The following is a 16987-nucleotide window of genomic DNA, read 5'->3' on the forward strand; positions in this document are numbered from 1 at the left end:
CATCCTCCCGACCACAGCAAGGAGAGAGTCGAGGGAGAGGATGGGTGGGGAGGGGATGGGCGGGGGAGGGGATGGGCGGGGGATGAGAAGGGGGTGAGAGGAAGGGAAGGGAGTGAGGGAGATGGAGAGGGGAGAGGAGTGGGGGAATGGTGGGGGTGCTGATGATATGTCAGTCACGTAAAATACTGGAAATGGTGTCTTTTTTATGTTCTGTATTCCCTTCTTCCTTTTCTGGCTGTCTTTCCGGTAGTGTTTACCTCTTTGTTTCTCTCTCTCTCGTCTTGTTTTCTTTGCTTTGTCTTTTTTATCCTAGAAGAGATATGTATTTGTCGAAACTTATATCAGATCTCTTCACGTTCAGAAAGTATCGATACTTGAAGGTCAGACTTTGATCAATTCTTCCCTGATAACTGTGCTCTTGGTCTGAACCGATGAAGAACATTACCTGGGGTGATACACCGTATATTTTCGATAACTCTTGAATATATTCTTATTACAAAAATCGTATATATATCTTCTTTTTTCAATTATCGTTTATCTTCAAGTATAATTTGTACTTTAATCTATTAAATTTTATATTTTTATTTATTTGTTCTGATATAAAATGTATTATAATTAATATTGTCACAAAGAATCTGGCCATCATCTGGTGTGCTCTCTCTGGCATTACTGCAATTACGATCAAATCTTACTGAAGAGGAAGTATTAAGTGGAACAGGCGTCGTGATCAGCTTATATAAATATCTAAGATAAAGTTTTCTTCTTTTTTGTTAATGCGGACCTTGCATGACAGGACCTGACCGAACCATTCCCGGAGATTGACGTTTAATTCCGTTTTTGTGGGTGATGGATGAACGTGTGAGGTGGAGGTGGTGCTGAGAGAGGCGGAACTTACACTCACTCTACCTAGGTTCGCTACACTTGTATTATATTTTACTGAACAATATTTATTATTTTTCTTAATATGACAAGAGCTAAATTATATCTAAATAGCTTTGGTGGTGTCTGGCAATGGCGCTGAATGACATCAATATTTGATGTTGGGTAAACAAAGGCCGACTAGAATCAGGGATCTTAGTGACCTGTCAGATGTAGGTCAGGGGAGTTTATGACGTCATGGCAACAACAACTGTGTTGAGAGGCAGCTTATAATTATCTTTTTTTACGTTTGAAATAGTTTAATAGTGTGTCACACACACACACACACACAAACACACACACACACACACACACACACTATGGTAAGGGTCGTATAATAACTCAGTAAATACGAAATGCTTTATTTTTATTCATGGGAACAACTGTAAAAAACCTCGTTCAGTTTTCTATTGAACAAGAAGTGGCAGGACATTATTGTTTAGTGTTACCTTATTTTGTTTTATTTCTCTAGAGTTAATTGTTTATTGTCTCTGTACTGTAAGAACGAAACACTTCTTAATAGTGTATATTATTCTGCTTGAACCTCCAGAGTGACTGTAAGAATATAGATAAAATTCGCGTCCATTAAGATGACAATGTTGCCTATACTTCGATATTGCAATAAACCTCGGGATTTATTATTGATAAACCAATAGACATTATTATATCCAAATAGTTAAAAATATCAATACTCGACATGATGAAAATTTACGAATTGATTACGTCAGACAACTTAGTCAGCTGATCAATAACTATGGGAGAAAGCCACAGCATTTTGAAACAGGTTTTACATGTAAGATTCTGACAAAATATTTTTCAGCTGTAGTGTGTGACAGAGGGGGAGGGGGCGACCTGACCTAAAATTCAAATACATATATTTGCTCGAAATGAGGCTAAAAACTGTATGTGTGTATGTGTGTGTGTGTGTGTGTGTGTGTGTGTGTGTGTGTGTGTGTGTGTGTGTGTGTGTGGCAGGTCTAATGGAGGACATCAGTATATGACAGAACAATACAAAGGAAGTCCGGAAGCCAGTGAGTGACCTGTCAGAGAGTAGGAGACTTTTACGATGATAAACAACTATTTTTATCCTTAACTATACCAGGACATGATGAGAGAGAGACCTATTAAAACGACATATATGGAGGAGCAACACCTGTGCTTATGAAAGAAATTCAAATAAGCCCAATGACACGCTTTCAACACAAGGGATATATACAATACACTGAACACTGAGCCTTGGCACACAGAGTGACCCTACATTATACTCGATTACCTCCACTTCCCTAAGTCAGGTACCCACTTACAGTTGGGTTGACTAGGGGTGGCCCGAGCGCTATATCTTCTCGCTAATCCTTGGAGAGAATATCATCAGATATAAGGAAAAAATATTATGAATTTGCTTGTTTATTTTGTTTATTTATGCATTTACCAATTCATATTTTATTCTTTTTTTGTTTTTTACTTTTCTTTCACACAATATAAATGTTTTAATTACTTATTAGGTTGAACTTTCACGACACCCTAAAGCAAAAGCTGAAAAACCCTTTTATCACACATAGTCATATAGCTGATCTGTCATCAAGTTAGTGTTAAGAGTAAATCACATTATTACTGGATTGAATTAAAAATAAATCGTTATAAATAAATACCAATATAAGCACACATTTATATGACTTCCATGTGGTGATAGTGTCATAATGGTGATGCCTTGACTTAGATTATACTTAAAGTCTAAGTAAAAACTATCAATAGGTGAGAGTAAACAGAGAAACAACGACACCACTGTAACTATCTGTTTCTCTACTACAGATCTCATGGATTCGACGGCGGGACTGGAGTGTACTGACTTCAGCCGAGGTCCTCTACACGCTTGACCGTCGCTTCTCTGTTCTACACGTGGCCGGCACCCAAGACTGGACGCTGCACATCAAGTTCGTGGACGTGACGGACAACGGCACTTATGAGTGTCAAGTGTCCACGGGCACGGGTATCATCTCCTTGTTCGTGAACCTGGAGGTAGTAACGCCTGAGGCCCACATTCCCGGCCACGGCCAGTACCATGTCAACCGTGGCTCTCCCATTACACTCACCTGCATCATCGACAAGGTGAGAACCCACCCTTTAATAATGCTTGCTAGCTCAGTGTTGTGCGCATGGTAAAAATTACGAGGTCAATCTTTCTTCCACGTCTTTCAAGGTTTTAGCAAAGTACACCGATAAGGCACACCTCCGGGTATGAGGTCTGACCAGGGAACACCAAAAAGGTTCAGATACACAGGAAAATCAGACTTGCTGATATTCCATGTGCAGCAAGAACAGTTATACATATCATTAAGATTAATTCCGGTATTTTCCTGTCACTAATTAGGTCAGGTTAGACACGTGTGCAACATAAAAAATAACTCAAGTAGTTCTCTATGTATCGCCCAAGTAAAAGCCTGAACATTGTACGTAAGACTGGACCAGGTATGGTCATTAGTAGAACAGGTGTGTCAACTGTAATCATAATTTTAGGTGATATGTTATAAATGATCTCTGCTAAGGCACCCACATCTTCCCAACATCCTCACAACTCCCATCTGTGACTAGGTAGACCCTCATTGCTTTCATTACCTGTCCGTCATTGACTGCCATGTGCACTAATGACTCCATCACGCTCCAGAAATATGATTTTCCCCAGGATAATTTTCTATTCTGTCGGAGAAAAAAATATTAGACCAGTGATACGGTTGGGCTTCATGTGATGCATTTATTCTGGCAAAACACCTAACCCCCACAAAAAATCTTTAAGCAAATAACGCTTTTTTTTTCGTTCGTATCATTTTCATTTAAGAAATAGCATGAGTTAATGATGTATTAAAGCTCCATTGCTGTAAACATGAGGGAGTCAGTGTATAAAATATAGTATCTATAACACTCGCTCCCCCTGCGTGCTACTGACTTATATTACACTCTCAAGCTGATACCGAATATTTTGTTCATTTACTCAATACAATTCAATAAGCCTGATCTAACCTCATTTAACCATTTAACCATTCCATGAAATTATCCGAAGCGCATAATTACCCTTTCCTGAGATAAGTCATTTAACCACCGGGTCGACCCGTACATGTTTTGTTTACTAAATGACATTGAGGAGCTACCAGGCCAACAATCTGGGATATTTTAAGACAGAAGCTGCACACATTTGTTAATATTGGACTCAATCAACGTCAGAAATTGAGTCTGTTGGAATAAAGCATGTTTTGGTTTGGAAGCAAATTGCAAATTAGTTTTTAATTGTCATTTCATCCTATTTTCTCTGACATGTTGCTCTCACCTTCTGCAGTAAATGCAGCCAAACAGTGTCCTAAAAAAATAAACTAATCAAAAGGAAAAGAGTATGAAAAAGTAAGCTTTACCGACAAGGCGCATCTTTGACTCGAGGATCTTCACACATCTGTTGATTCTTACATGTCTGAGACTTGTCACTCGTCTCAAGATCCTTACCGCTAGACCAGAGAGTAAATAATCCCAATTGGTTCTCTCTAAATACTGTCTACGTGAAAATGTTCTTATCGGTCAACTGATAATGGTTTTGAAACAGAGATGTTGGTTGAGGTATTGGAGTCAAACCAAACAATGAACCGACGAGACATCTCTATTTTAAAATGATGCAGAGACTTTTGATAACCATCATCAGTACTTATAAAAATTAAACTGTGACATTGGGAAATAAAAGCTAGTCTTGGCATATATATATATATATATATATATATATATATATATATATATATATATATATATATATATATATATATATATACTAATAACTTCGTGTTTTCTTTCCTTGTGGTTATCAGCATATACCTAGATCACGCACCTACAGTGATTTACTTGCATATATATATATATATATATATATATATATATATATATATATATATATATATATATATATATATATATATTAACCCTAATGGACAGTCATGGTTATGAGACGTATTCTCACTTTGAAGTTCTAAATATTTTGTATTATTTATACAATTTGAGTAAATAGATATTTTAGCAAAACTATTTAATATAACAGATCAAACGATTGGAAAATTTTTTTTAAAAATCGACTTTTTAGTTTTATAATAACTGATGATGGAGACACGACGCTCCTAGACGATTGGAATACAGTACAATACAGTACAGTGCAGAAGGTGACTCATATAATTATTGGTCTTACTCGTCCTTACTGAAAAAAAAGTTTCCCAAGCGACTTACTTTTCTTTGCTAATATTTTTAACCGTTTTCATTTTCCTGGAGGAACAACACACAATGGCACTATTGTTTCATTGAAAAAGACTTCTAATGGCTTTCTTGAGCTATCCTTGGAGGTATTGTTTACCATATGATATCTAAACTATGGTATCTTTTAAACAGTTTATTGTTTAATAAGGTTGTTACCTCCTGGAGCATATATATTTTTTAATTTGTAGTGCACATATACTGTATACCAAAAGTGTGCAGTGAGTTAACATGGGATTATCTGAGTGATATCCTATGGCCGGTAGTCACTTGAGACGTGAGTGTAAAAAAGAAGAAATATTTTCCTCTTGAAGAAGGTAAACTAATAAGATATATCTTGTCGTGTCCTCAGAGCCCGACACCACCGCAGTACGTGTTGTGGTACCATAATGACCAACTACTCAACTATTTGCATGACCGCCCTGAGGTCACTATCAACCTTGAGGAGAGCAGGAAGGGCAGCGCCAGTTCGGTGAGTCGCCTGGAAGTGAACAGTGCCAGCGACAAGCATTCCGGCAACTACACCTGCGAGGCAGCCAACACCCGCCCCGCCTCCACCATGGTCTTTGTCACTGAAGGTAAATTAGTAAACATGGCAGCGAGGTACCTTAAGTGGTGACTAGTCAGATGGTTTTCAATCCTGATAAGTCTCACCCTAACAACAATCACCTTGTAAAACTTGACGTCTGGTAGGAAGAGGCTGAGCTTTGTAAACACCCTGGAGTTTAATAATGATAATAATAATATTATTATTATTAATAAGTGTTTTTTATTTTTCAATAACTGAATTATAATTGTATTATTATTATTATTATTATTATTATTATTATTATTATTATTATTATTAGTAGTAGTAGTAGTAGTAGTAGTAGTAGTAGTAGTAGTAGTAGTAGTGGTGGTGGTAGTAATAGTAGCAGTATAGCTTATCAATAAACAAAGATAAGAACTGAGTATAGAATCACACTTAATTTTCAAGTGACATTAGTAGAAGATGTATATAAGAGCGTTTCATCGAGCTTCAGTTTACGGTCTGTAGTGTTGTGGTTGTGAGGTCGATGAAGCGATGTTGACCACCTGAAGCTTCACAATATGAGCTAAAACTGTGTCTGTTGTTGTATAAAATTACCTGGCATTATTGGCTGTAATCTTAACACACACACACAATTACATTATTGATTTGTTATGATTCTGTAATTTTGGGTTTAGTTCGCTTTCTGTATTTACTTTAAGTGTCTCACGTGACCTTCTCACACAGGAGACAAGACGGCGGCGGTGCAGCGGATAGACTCAGGTAGCGTAACTGTGCACGACACGGCGCTGGCGTTGGTGTGCGCTTCTCTCACTTACGTCGTCTCCGTCAGATGAACCTCTGGAGGCCTCTCGTTCCTCCTCCACCTACTCACATTGCTCCTCTTCCTCACCGCTCGATAAGAGTCATCCCCAACTTCCCTCTCCTCCTGGGCCACCACTAGAAATTAAGGCGGACCATTGTGAAGTAGCTTCCCCACAAACTGAACTGTCGGTCATTTAGTGTGTAGGTCACCTCATGCCTCTTGGTATTATCAGCGGCGTGTGGTATTGTTTATATATAATGTATAGCTAAAGCTTTAAGCAGTACCTCAATATGAAACTAGTGGTTCAGCCTCGAAACAATGTTTGGTGATAAAGCAAAGTGCGTTGTGATAAGCGCAAAAGCCGAGACCTGATCACTGTTTGTTCGTGAAAAATAAATCGGCAGTTTTTTTTTATTATTTATGATATTCCGAGTAGTTGTACATATCCGAATTCGGGCATATCATTTAATTTCCACGAAATTCCTTGATTTCAATGTTAATCACCACTGGGGCCACAGCCAAGTGGTATTTTGTCTTGAGTTTCAAGAAGAAACAAAGAAACGGGCGGAGTTTGAGTTTTGTGTTTGTGTCTATATAGTGACTCTGAAGCACAGTAAGAGTGTGCTTGTGAGTGGGCGTAAGTGCAAGGGACTTTCCCCTCCCCCAAGACAGTTAAGTGCGTTAATAGCAGTAAACGCAAGACAACTTATTCACGTGACCTTGTGACAAGGACCCAGTGGCAAGTTCATAACCATGGATGAAAATACAGCCATTTTGTGTTTGATTAATCAAATAGCGTTTAAAATAAGTACCAGGAGTGGAGGAAAGCTTACCTTAAAAGACAAATCGAATACAAACTTGGTACAAAGCAGACGGTATTCAGTTCAACATTATCATGCTTTTTTGGTGTATGTGTGAACGTGAGTCTAGTAAAGGGAGATTACCGGGAAAGACGAAAACATTGTGTTTCCCTGGTCCTTCTCACAGCTTTTGAACTTCCTGCCACCACACGACTGTCATCGTCACCATCATCACCTGTTCTCCAGAAAACATTGAGTGTGACGTGTATAATATAATTTCCAGACTTGGAGAATTCGGTACATCTTTGAAGAACTTAAGGCAAAAAATGCAATCAGTCAAATACTCGTAATCTTCACTCAAGGAAGAGAAATACTGGAATGTGAAGAATTTTTATATATTCACAGGATCATTTGAAAAATAAACACTTCCATCTAGAGTGTAATTACTTACAACATGGACGCCACAACATGCTACACAGGTCGTGAATGATGCCAACCAGAACGTCATATGCAGCACCGACCAGAGTGCCAAGACCCTGGGTGGAGCGTGGTCTTGCCTACGTAATTTTTACCCCCTTCTTTCCTGTGGAAGTCTTACATGTAATTTAGCTATTAACCAGACTGGAACTATATATTTTCGTAAATGCTCATGTAAATTTCCTGTTTAGGATGTAATTTGTGTTTTAAAGCTTTTCCTCTTGAACTTAGTATAGATATAAACAGAAGAAATCAAGAGATTTTTGTAATATTGTAAAAAATAATTGTTGGAGTGGTTGAACAATTGCAGGAGACTATAAGGCATTTGATCTGTGTGTGTGTGTGTGTGTGTGTGTGTGTGTGTGTGTGTGTGTGTGTGTGTTTACAACATTGACGTGTGTCTGTTACCTATATATTGCTTTATGACAGTAGAACACTAACCAGCGCGGAGGAACACAAACGTGGAGCAATGCATAGGAATACAACTTGTGTTTAAAATGTCTTCATATTCTAATGTAGCTCATGAAAATCAACTAAGAGATTATCTAAAAAAAGAATAACACAACTTCAAAGGGTAATTATTTGCTATTTATGAAAACAGATGTAGACTAAGACATTTAATCCTCCCTCAAACAACTATACTGACGTAATATATTCATTAATATCCTTGACAAATATTCAAAAAACATACGTTGGCTTTCTGGATGTCACTTGTTCACAGACTCTACACACCAGGATGACAACAACGTTTTTGTCATACGGACAGTCAAAAATAGTCACTGTATTTAAGTATATAATAAGAATACGACTGTCTATTTACATTAGAATTAAGCCTTGGAAAGGTTAGGAATATACCTGGGACTCTCGTATTCCTCTTTAAACGAATTTGGTGGAATATTATTCTGGGTATATAGTAAACCAAATGACATTATGTTTTGGCTCATCCTGGGAAAAAAATCAAGATCACCCGATTTAAATCCCTGTTTTAATCATCCTGGGGAACATTTGGATAATGCTGGGAAAAAGCACTTCTGAATATCACAAACACAACCCTGGTCTGATTATACTGAAATGATAGTTATCGGCTAACTGAGGATCGGGGCCTGAAAGAAATCTTCACTTCACACGCAAAACTAATCTTTGACTGACATTCAATAGTCGCATTAATATTAACAGTGCGCGGTACGAGTTTTTTCTGCACATCAAAAATGTAAACAATAAGAATCCTTCACTGAGATCCCAGACACAATTAACCCGACATGAAGACACTAAAAATTTGATATCGTTAGTCAGAGCCCCGACAGCCACTCTTCTTAATAATGAAATATTCCTTCGTTTCTATCAACACACCAGAAGCTTATATTATAACGCTCGGTTAACATTTTGATAAATGAAAGTTGTCAGAATGTTCCTTACTGCATTTTTTTTATTAATTTAAGAATGTTTGTCTTCGGGACATAGACATAATATTCCATGAAAAATATTACTGATTCATAACCAAAAGTACTTAATGGTTTTTGCTCATGGTATTAGGTATTAACTTTTGATATGACAATACAAGGCCGCCAGGGGGACAAATATGCTTACATCCCTGTCTACACCTTATTCCTCTCAGTTTTATTTCCACTTGAATATCAATGATGAATATTGAAACACTAATGTTGTTAATGTTTAGTATGACTGCTGAGGATGGTAGGGGTGTCAGGACGTGTATGTTGAGGTTGATTGGTAAACAAACAAATACCGAAGACATATTAATCAGGTGAAGTTCAGAGTATAATATGTATATAAATCAGCTACCTAAATTGTATTTTTTTTTGTCATTTCTGTTGTATATCATATATCTAGAATATAAATACATATAAATATATATAAATCGTTGTATTATGTGTTACTGTGTTGGTTGTTCTCAGTAGACCTAAAGATTTTGGTATGTGTTCGACGGTGACAGACGTCAGTTAAAATCAAAATCTTCGTACCATATTTTTTTTACTAAATAATGGAAACTTTGTTACTTGAAAGTTTATATTTATTTTTGTCTACAGATTACTGTTAAGTAACCACCAGTATAACTTACATAATGAACGTTAGGTATTTGAGTTTCCCAGTGTATTTAACAAGTGTCTTACATTACCCACACACCACACACACACACCCACACACACCCACACACACACACACACACACACACACACACACACACACACACACACACACACACACACACACACACACACACACACAAAACACATTTGCAGACAAAACCACGAGAAGTGCTTGGATCCTTCTGTTTCCCTTTGTAATTTGTTATATATATATATATATATATATATATATATATATATATATATATATATATATATATATATATATATATATACCTGTATATATATTAGATCTCAGGCGAGCCAGGACGTCAAATCTTCAGTTCATCAGGTCACTGGCTTCCTTACTCGCATGTTCACGACATAACTGATTACACTTTAACTCACAGACACACACTGAACACATCTTAACGTGGCCAGAGAACATCTCACTTGTCCGTGCAATATACAGAGAGGTGCTCTACCACGTCGCTCTGTTCAAAGGTGTAGGCTACACGCCGTAATGTGACAGACACATCTACACCGTGTGCAGTACTATACATGCTCCCAGAGTGATGGTTTTGACCACACACTGTGTACAGTGTGTAATGAGGTGGACACCTTCGGGTGACGATGCTGGCGCCCAGAGCACACCAGAGGCGACTGATTAGTGTGACAATATGAATGCCGAAGTTTTATCGTGATGAGATATTGGTGTAGCGACGTATTAGTGTGACAAGATACAAGTGTGATGGCCTTAGTGTGTCAATAGTTACACGTTACGACAAGTTAGAGCGACGATTTGTTAGTGTAAGGACGTTTTAAGGTGACATGTGAGACAACGTGTTAATAAGTCGACGTGTCTGTACGACCACGTATGTGGCGACGTGTAATTAGGATGATGATGGTGTGTGTGTGTGTGTGTGTGTGTGTGTGTGTGTGTGTGTGTGTGTGTGTGTGTGTGTGACTGCATTAGCGTAAGGCATGTTTGTGTGACAATGTGCCAGTAAGAAGATATGAATGTAACAACGTTTTAGTGTTACTATACGACTACTATATGATTCTGACGACGTGACAGTTTAACGACGAGTAAGTAGGATGATGTGGGAGTGTGCCAGTGTGACGACGTGTTATTAGGGATGTGTTTGTAATACAACGTGAGTCATCACGTGTTAGTGTGACGATGTATTGGAGTGACAATGTCTCAAATGTGACGATATGGAAGTTTGACGACCTTTCAGTGTGTTGGTAGTGTGATGGAGTGTTGTCTGTGTGAGCTCTTCAATCTGCTCACAACAAATTATTTTATTCTGTAAAATAAACAACAAAAGGTTTCCAATGTATTGACCAGAATGCTCTCTATGTTCTATGTCTTGAGCAAAGATGGACAATGATCTGCAGGGGAGTCCGAGAAATGTCTACCTGAAGGGGAAAAATGTTACACAGACACACACAGACACGTGCATAAGCAATACCTCCACCACACACACACACACACACACACACAAATGTCTTCATAAACGTACGTATACATGACAACACCACAGTTACATATACAACATGTATACATTCAAACGATCAGATAAGAGATGCATACAAACACACACAGTACACACATGCTCACAAAATACACGCAATACATACACAACACACGCAGTACTCAACACAAATACCCAGAGTACACACACACACACACACACATACTCAACACAAACACGCAATACACGCATACTCACACGAATACAAAACATACAACACCGTCTAATAACATATACTGACCAATGTCCTTCTCTTTGGGTAGAGAATTTTCGAAAACTCTTTACATGAAAAAAAAAGACTTAGTGTCTCCGTTGAGTTCTCTATTTATGTAAAAACAGCTATCACATAATATGGAGTTATAGTTGTGTATGAAAATATACAGAGAATTATAATAAATATTTGTAACTATGTGTTTCTCTGATAACCCTATCTTGCTTGTGATAATGACTGGTACAGTAAGTACGGTGAGTGTTAGTGACGGGTTCATTATTAATGCAAAACACGAGAAAAGCAGAACAATTGGTGGGTGAGTGAGTGTAACATTACGACCAACTAATCAAGGAATTGGCCTTCAATTATGCAAGGAGTTAAAAAGTCTTTTAGATAATGTTTTGTTTAAGTAAACGACATACTGTATTACACAAGATCATGGAAACAATAACATCAACAAAACAAGGAATTGTACAATAGGTATATACTGTATATACAATCAAGACTTAGTTTAATATTTTATTTCACTCTATTTTATTTTTTTATTTATTCTTTATATCCTTTTTGCACACATAAGTACACAAATTGATGAGTCGACACTTTTATGGTGATATTACTACAAAAAATGTGTTACATTAGTTGTTTATTTTATTTTTCAGCCACAGACGATCAAGTTTCGGCTAGGTTCCACTCTACAAATATTAAAATGTCGAAAGCCATAATTTCAGAACCGCGCGTTTATCACGTGATACAAATGGACTTAAATTGGTATTTTTTTCTATGGGGAGCAATTTTTTTAGATAATTTTAATGACCCATAAATGTCATCACTACAATCAACGGCTGTAGATGATTACCAGAGGCTTCATGGCCCGTTAGGGTATACAACACACTGAATACTAAAATAAAGTTTGGTACCATTTCACGTCTGGGTGGACTGGGGGTGCCTCAGACGCGATCCAGAGACCTCTAGGATAGGAAGCAACTAACGGTCCAGTGGTTCTTAACCTGTTTTGAGTCACGGACCCCTTTGAGAATCTGGTGAAAGCTATGGACCCCCTCCCTAGAAAAATGCACATAAAAACATAAACACAACTTTGCATGCAATGAATATACTTTATTTTATTGAAAATTCATTGCCTCATACTGTGCTTGACATACACTGAAGCCCATGGACCCCAGGTTAATTTACTAACCGAAGACTTTTAATGCAATCGATTCAAAGTTATGGGATTGAAAACATAGAAAATATAACTAATGTTGATGATAATAGAAAGACAGATGTGTGTATGGATATAGATAGACAGATAAACAGAGACTAGACAGACAGAGAGATTGGGAGACTGAAAAGGAAACCATATTTACAGTTTGTGGAGCTGCGTTTGTAAAGCGCGTGTTGGGAAAAATAATCGACAGTCTTGAACGAGAGAGAGAGAGAGAGAGAGAGAGAATGACATATATATGACATTCCTATACACATGTCACGGAGAAATATTGACCTTATAAAAGTAATCAGAAAATAGTGAAGCGCTAGAACCACTTGATAAGACAAGTAACCAATAAGACGAGTCGACTATCCAACTAATAAGACAGGCATCCAATAAGAAGTGTCGAAGGACCAGCCAGTAATAAGACAAGCAACCAATAAGAGGAGTCGGCGGTCAACTTCATAACCAACCAATAAGGGTCGTTGGTTCGCCTGATAACACAATACAACCAAAATGGCGGTGAAATTACTGTGATACTTTCGCGAAATTTTATGCGTTCTCAGTTACGTGGGGAAAATATTTCCCATAAGAGCTCTTGAGAATTCAGGCCCGGGGATATAGCCAAGATGTGTCGACCACAAATTAGATCCTGACTTAGAATTTTTTTGGAGATTATGTCTATATGTCTCGTAACTTAAAGATATTTACTCTCCTATCAACACAAAAAGAGAGAGAGAGAGAGAGCAAAAAACAGATGTGTTCGTCCTCCTTAGCAACAAGAGCTTCTTGCGGTAGAAGTAAATATTACGAAGTCCTGTGGTACACAAACCATTATTAAAAGTGTTGGTAGATACAGTGCATCATCGCTACAAATGCACAAAAATTAGCTAACGGGAAAGACTGTTCCTAAGTAAACAAACGTCTGAGAGAGGTGCTAATACGAAAACAGTACGATATAAAAAAATAATAATCAGGTAAATAATAACACATGTATAAGTCTTGAAATTGACAACACTGTATTGACAACACGCGGAACACGATAGTAGTACTTGGCAACTTTACGGCGCTGGTTTTAGGGCGGTTCAGGGCTCAGTCTACCCCAGGAGTTGGAAGATGGAGTGTGTACGTTAATTTCAGACCACCATGGCTGCGCCATGAGTGATTGGCCCATAAAATGTTTTATTGGAATTTAAAATTTCGCGCATCTTGTGTTGATCTGCATTTTTTTTTTTTTTTTGCGTTTCACATACTTTATTTTTCAACCGTTCGTTATTTAGATTGCTAAGTTCACGCTGGGGCGCCGCTTTTTTGCGAAAGGTATCAGCTTTGATCCGACACACACACACACACACACACACACACATATATATATATATATATATATATATATATATATATATATATATATATATATATATATATATATATATATATATATATATATATATATATATATACTGTATATATATATATATATATATATATATATATATATATATATATATATATATATATATATATATATATATATATATATATATATATATATATATATATATATATATATATATATATATATAGTGCAGATAAACAAGCATTACCCATTAAACACAAACAACAAAAGCGTGACTGTCAATTCCCTGAGAGGTTTCAATAGGTCCGCCCAGGAGCCGCCCAACACAAGACTGTCAATACTGATTATTTGTCCAAGTCTTCTCCTCTCCACTGAAGAAACGACAAGTTGCAGCTGCTTGGGTTCAATGATAGTTTATACCGAAGGAGTAAAACTATATATATATATATATATATATATATATATATATATATATATATATATATATATATATATATATATGTATATATATATATATATAGTGCAGATAAACAAGCATTACCCATTAAACACAAACAACAAAAGCGTGACTGTCAATTCCCTGAGAGGTTTCAATAGGTCCGCCCAGGAGCCGCCCAACACAAGACTGTCAATACTGATTATTTGTCCAAGTCTTCTCCTCTCCACTGAAGAAACGACAAGTTGCAGCTGCTTGGGTTCAATGATAGTTTATACCGAAGGAGTAAAACTTTATTTTTTTTTTTTAAGATTCAAATATTTGTATATTTCCTGATTTTCTGAGGACTATTGTCGCTTTTGGTCGTTTCTCGTCCTATTTGCATTAGTTCACATTACTTACATATTTTTGTTTTTCATTCACATTTGAATATATTTCGAAAAATATTGCTCTTGGGTGTGATGCAAATTAGGTCCAGTTTCATGTTTAGCCCACGATAATGTGGAATGCCACATTTGGGGTAATGATCAGTTTTTTTCCTACGGCTGGACAATGTTGTTGTTATTTTTCCATTACTATTAAGGTTTGTTTTGTTTTTTTTTACGTTTAGAAGGGGTAATTTTAGCATTGAATAAAAGGGTTATTTCATGGTTGGATAAGAGGTTCTGTACTCACTAATAGTTTTTTTTAGGGATGGATAATATATTGTTGTAGTCATATTAAATATGTTTGGGGAAGGACAAGAGGGTTCACGATTAGGTAAAAAAAAACTAAAAACATGTATCAGTAAAAGAGGTGTTTTGGTTAACATAAGAGGGTGTCAAAATTACGCTGATGAGGCTACTTAAAGAACCATCTGTTTATATCTGTTTTATAGAAAGGGAAAAACTCATTATTTCTGAGATTAATTATGTGATTTTTCTTGTGTACGATGGCTTAATCTTATGAGTACTGCGTTATTGTACTCACGGAGATAAGCCATCGTATTCAAAGGGATATCGTACATAAGGGATTAAATTTTATACTCATGGGGTTAAGTCGTTTATTCAGGCGGCAAAGATAACTTGTTCAATGGACGGATTCATAGTAGTCAGGAGAAAGGACATAATACCTTATCGTTGCTAAGAAGTGTCATCTCATTACCAGCATCATACTGAGTCCATGACACAGTTGCCTCGTGACCACAGCACCAGTCATGAACTATATTGACTGTCGACTTATCCAAGTTGATCAAAGGTACGTCCACTGACCCGTAGAGTGAGTCAGCCCAAATATCTTACTCGTTGACACGGTTATAATGTCAGTCACCCATCACGATGACAGGCTGTTGACACCAAAGCGATCTCATACTTCTAAGCCGCAAGAAAAACATGTTTTGAGTCAAACGTAATCTACCATAATACGCTGTTGAGGGAAGAGAGAGGGCCTAGCGTCTACAATAGCACTTGACAGATGTTATTGCTGCTCCAAAAGTGGATATAATGTTTGTTTAAATAATTCTCCGTAGTCTCTGCCTCATTAACATATACAACAGGAATACCACTATACAAAAGGCACATTGTCCAGTGTGGTATCTTTGGTGTACCAGATAATACTGTAGTATACTAAGGCATCCATTATATTATACTCTACCTCTTAGGGATGTAATAGCCACAGAGAGGAGAACTGAGATGTATAAAGAAATTTAACTTCAAATAGAAGACAGACAGCTGGGAAATAGATTTATCTTCACTTCAATTTGTTTTAACTCAAGTGGATGGATTGGTGGACAGATGGAGGGAGGCAGAGAGGGAGGTTGGGATGTAGGCCGGGAAAAAAGGTAGAATGGGAGAGCGATGTGGAGGACGGAGTAAGGGAAGTAGAGAAGGGGGGTGGGAGGGAGGAAAAGAGGACATCAACATGAAAGTGATCGCCCCTACAGTAAAAACAGCTTTACAGAAATAAATCACTGTAATAAATCCTTCGCCATAAGGATTTTTGCGTCAGTTTTAGATATCAAAACAAATGGCAGACCTGAATATTACAGACTCAGTTGCCGCCACCCCTCCCGCACGAGATGTAGCCCTCCACACATGCAACACCCGTGGACGACCCTACCGATCCCGTAATGGGGCGTGTGAAAACTAATAAACATTATAGCTATACGTTCTAAAATTTACGGAGTAGTAATCAATATTGGGAAATGAGAGGTGTGTAAAAGGAAAAAATGAAAAGGTATTAGATTCCACGAGCAAATTAAAACTGATTAGAAAGTAATCAGAAAGTGTTCCTTCCGACGTCGTGCAGACGCGGTGACCTAAAATAAAAAGAAAAGACACGGGAGATGAGAGGAACAGGAAAGTCATAAAAAAGG

General features: G+C 37.2%; 1 protein-coding gene across 1 annotated transcript in view; it reads left to right on the forward strand.

The window, feature by feature from the left end:
• The window catches only part of LOC121879085 (hemicentin-2-like), a 31239-nt gene extending 21281 nt beyond the window's left edge, over window positions 1–9958 (forward strand). The window contains exons 5-7 of the mRNA XM_042385586.1: window positions 2728–3024; window positions 5546–5771; window positions 6449–9958. Coding sequence (XP_042241520.1) covers window positions 2728–3024; window positions 5546–5771; window positions 6449–6558 — 633 coding nt within the window. The 3' untranslated portion in view covers window positions 6559–9958. The remainder of the gene's footprint in view (window positions 1–2727; window positions 3025–5545; window positions 5772–6448) is intronic.
• The last annotated feature ends 7029 nt before the right edge of the window (window positions 9959–16987 follow it).

This window comes from Homarus americanus, unplaced genomic scaffold (assembly GCF_018991925.1).
Source record: "Homarus americanus isolate GMGI-L3 unplaced genomic scaffold, GMGI_Hamer_2.0 scaffold4060, whole genome shotgun sequence".
NCBI lineage: Eukaryota > Metazoa > Arthropoda > Malacostraca > Decapoda > Nephropidae > Homarus > Homarus americanus.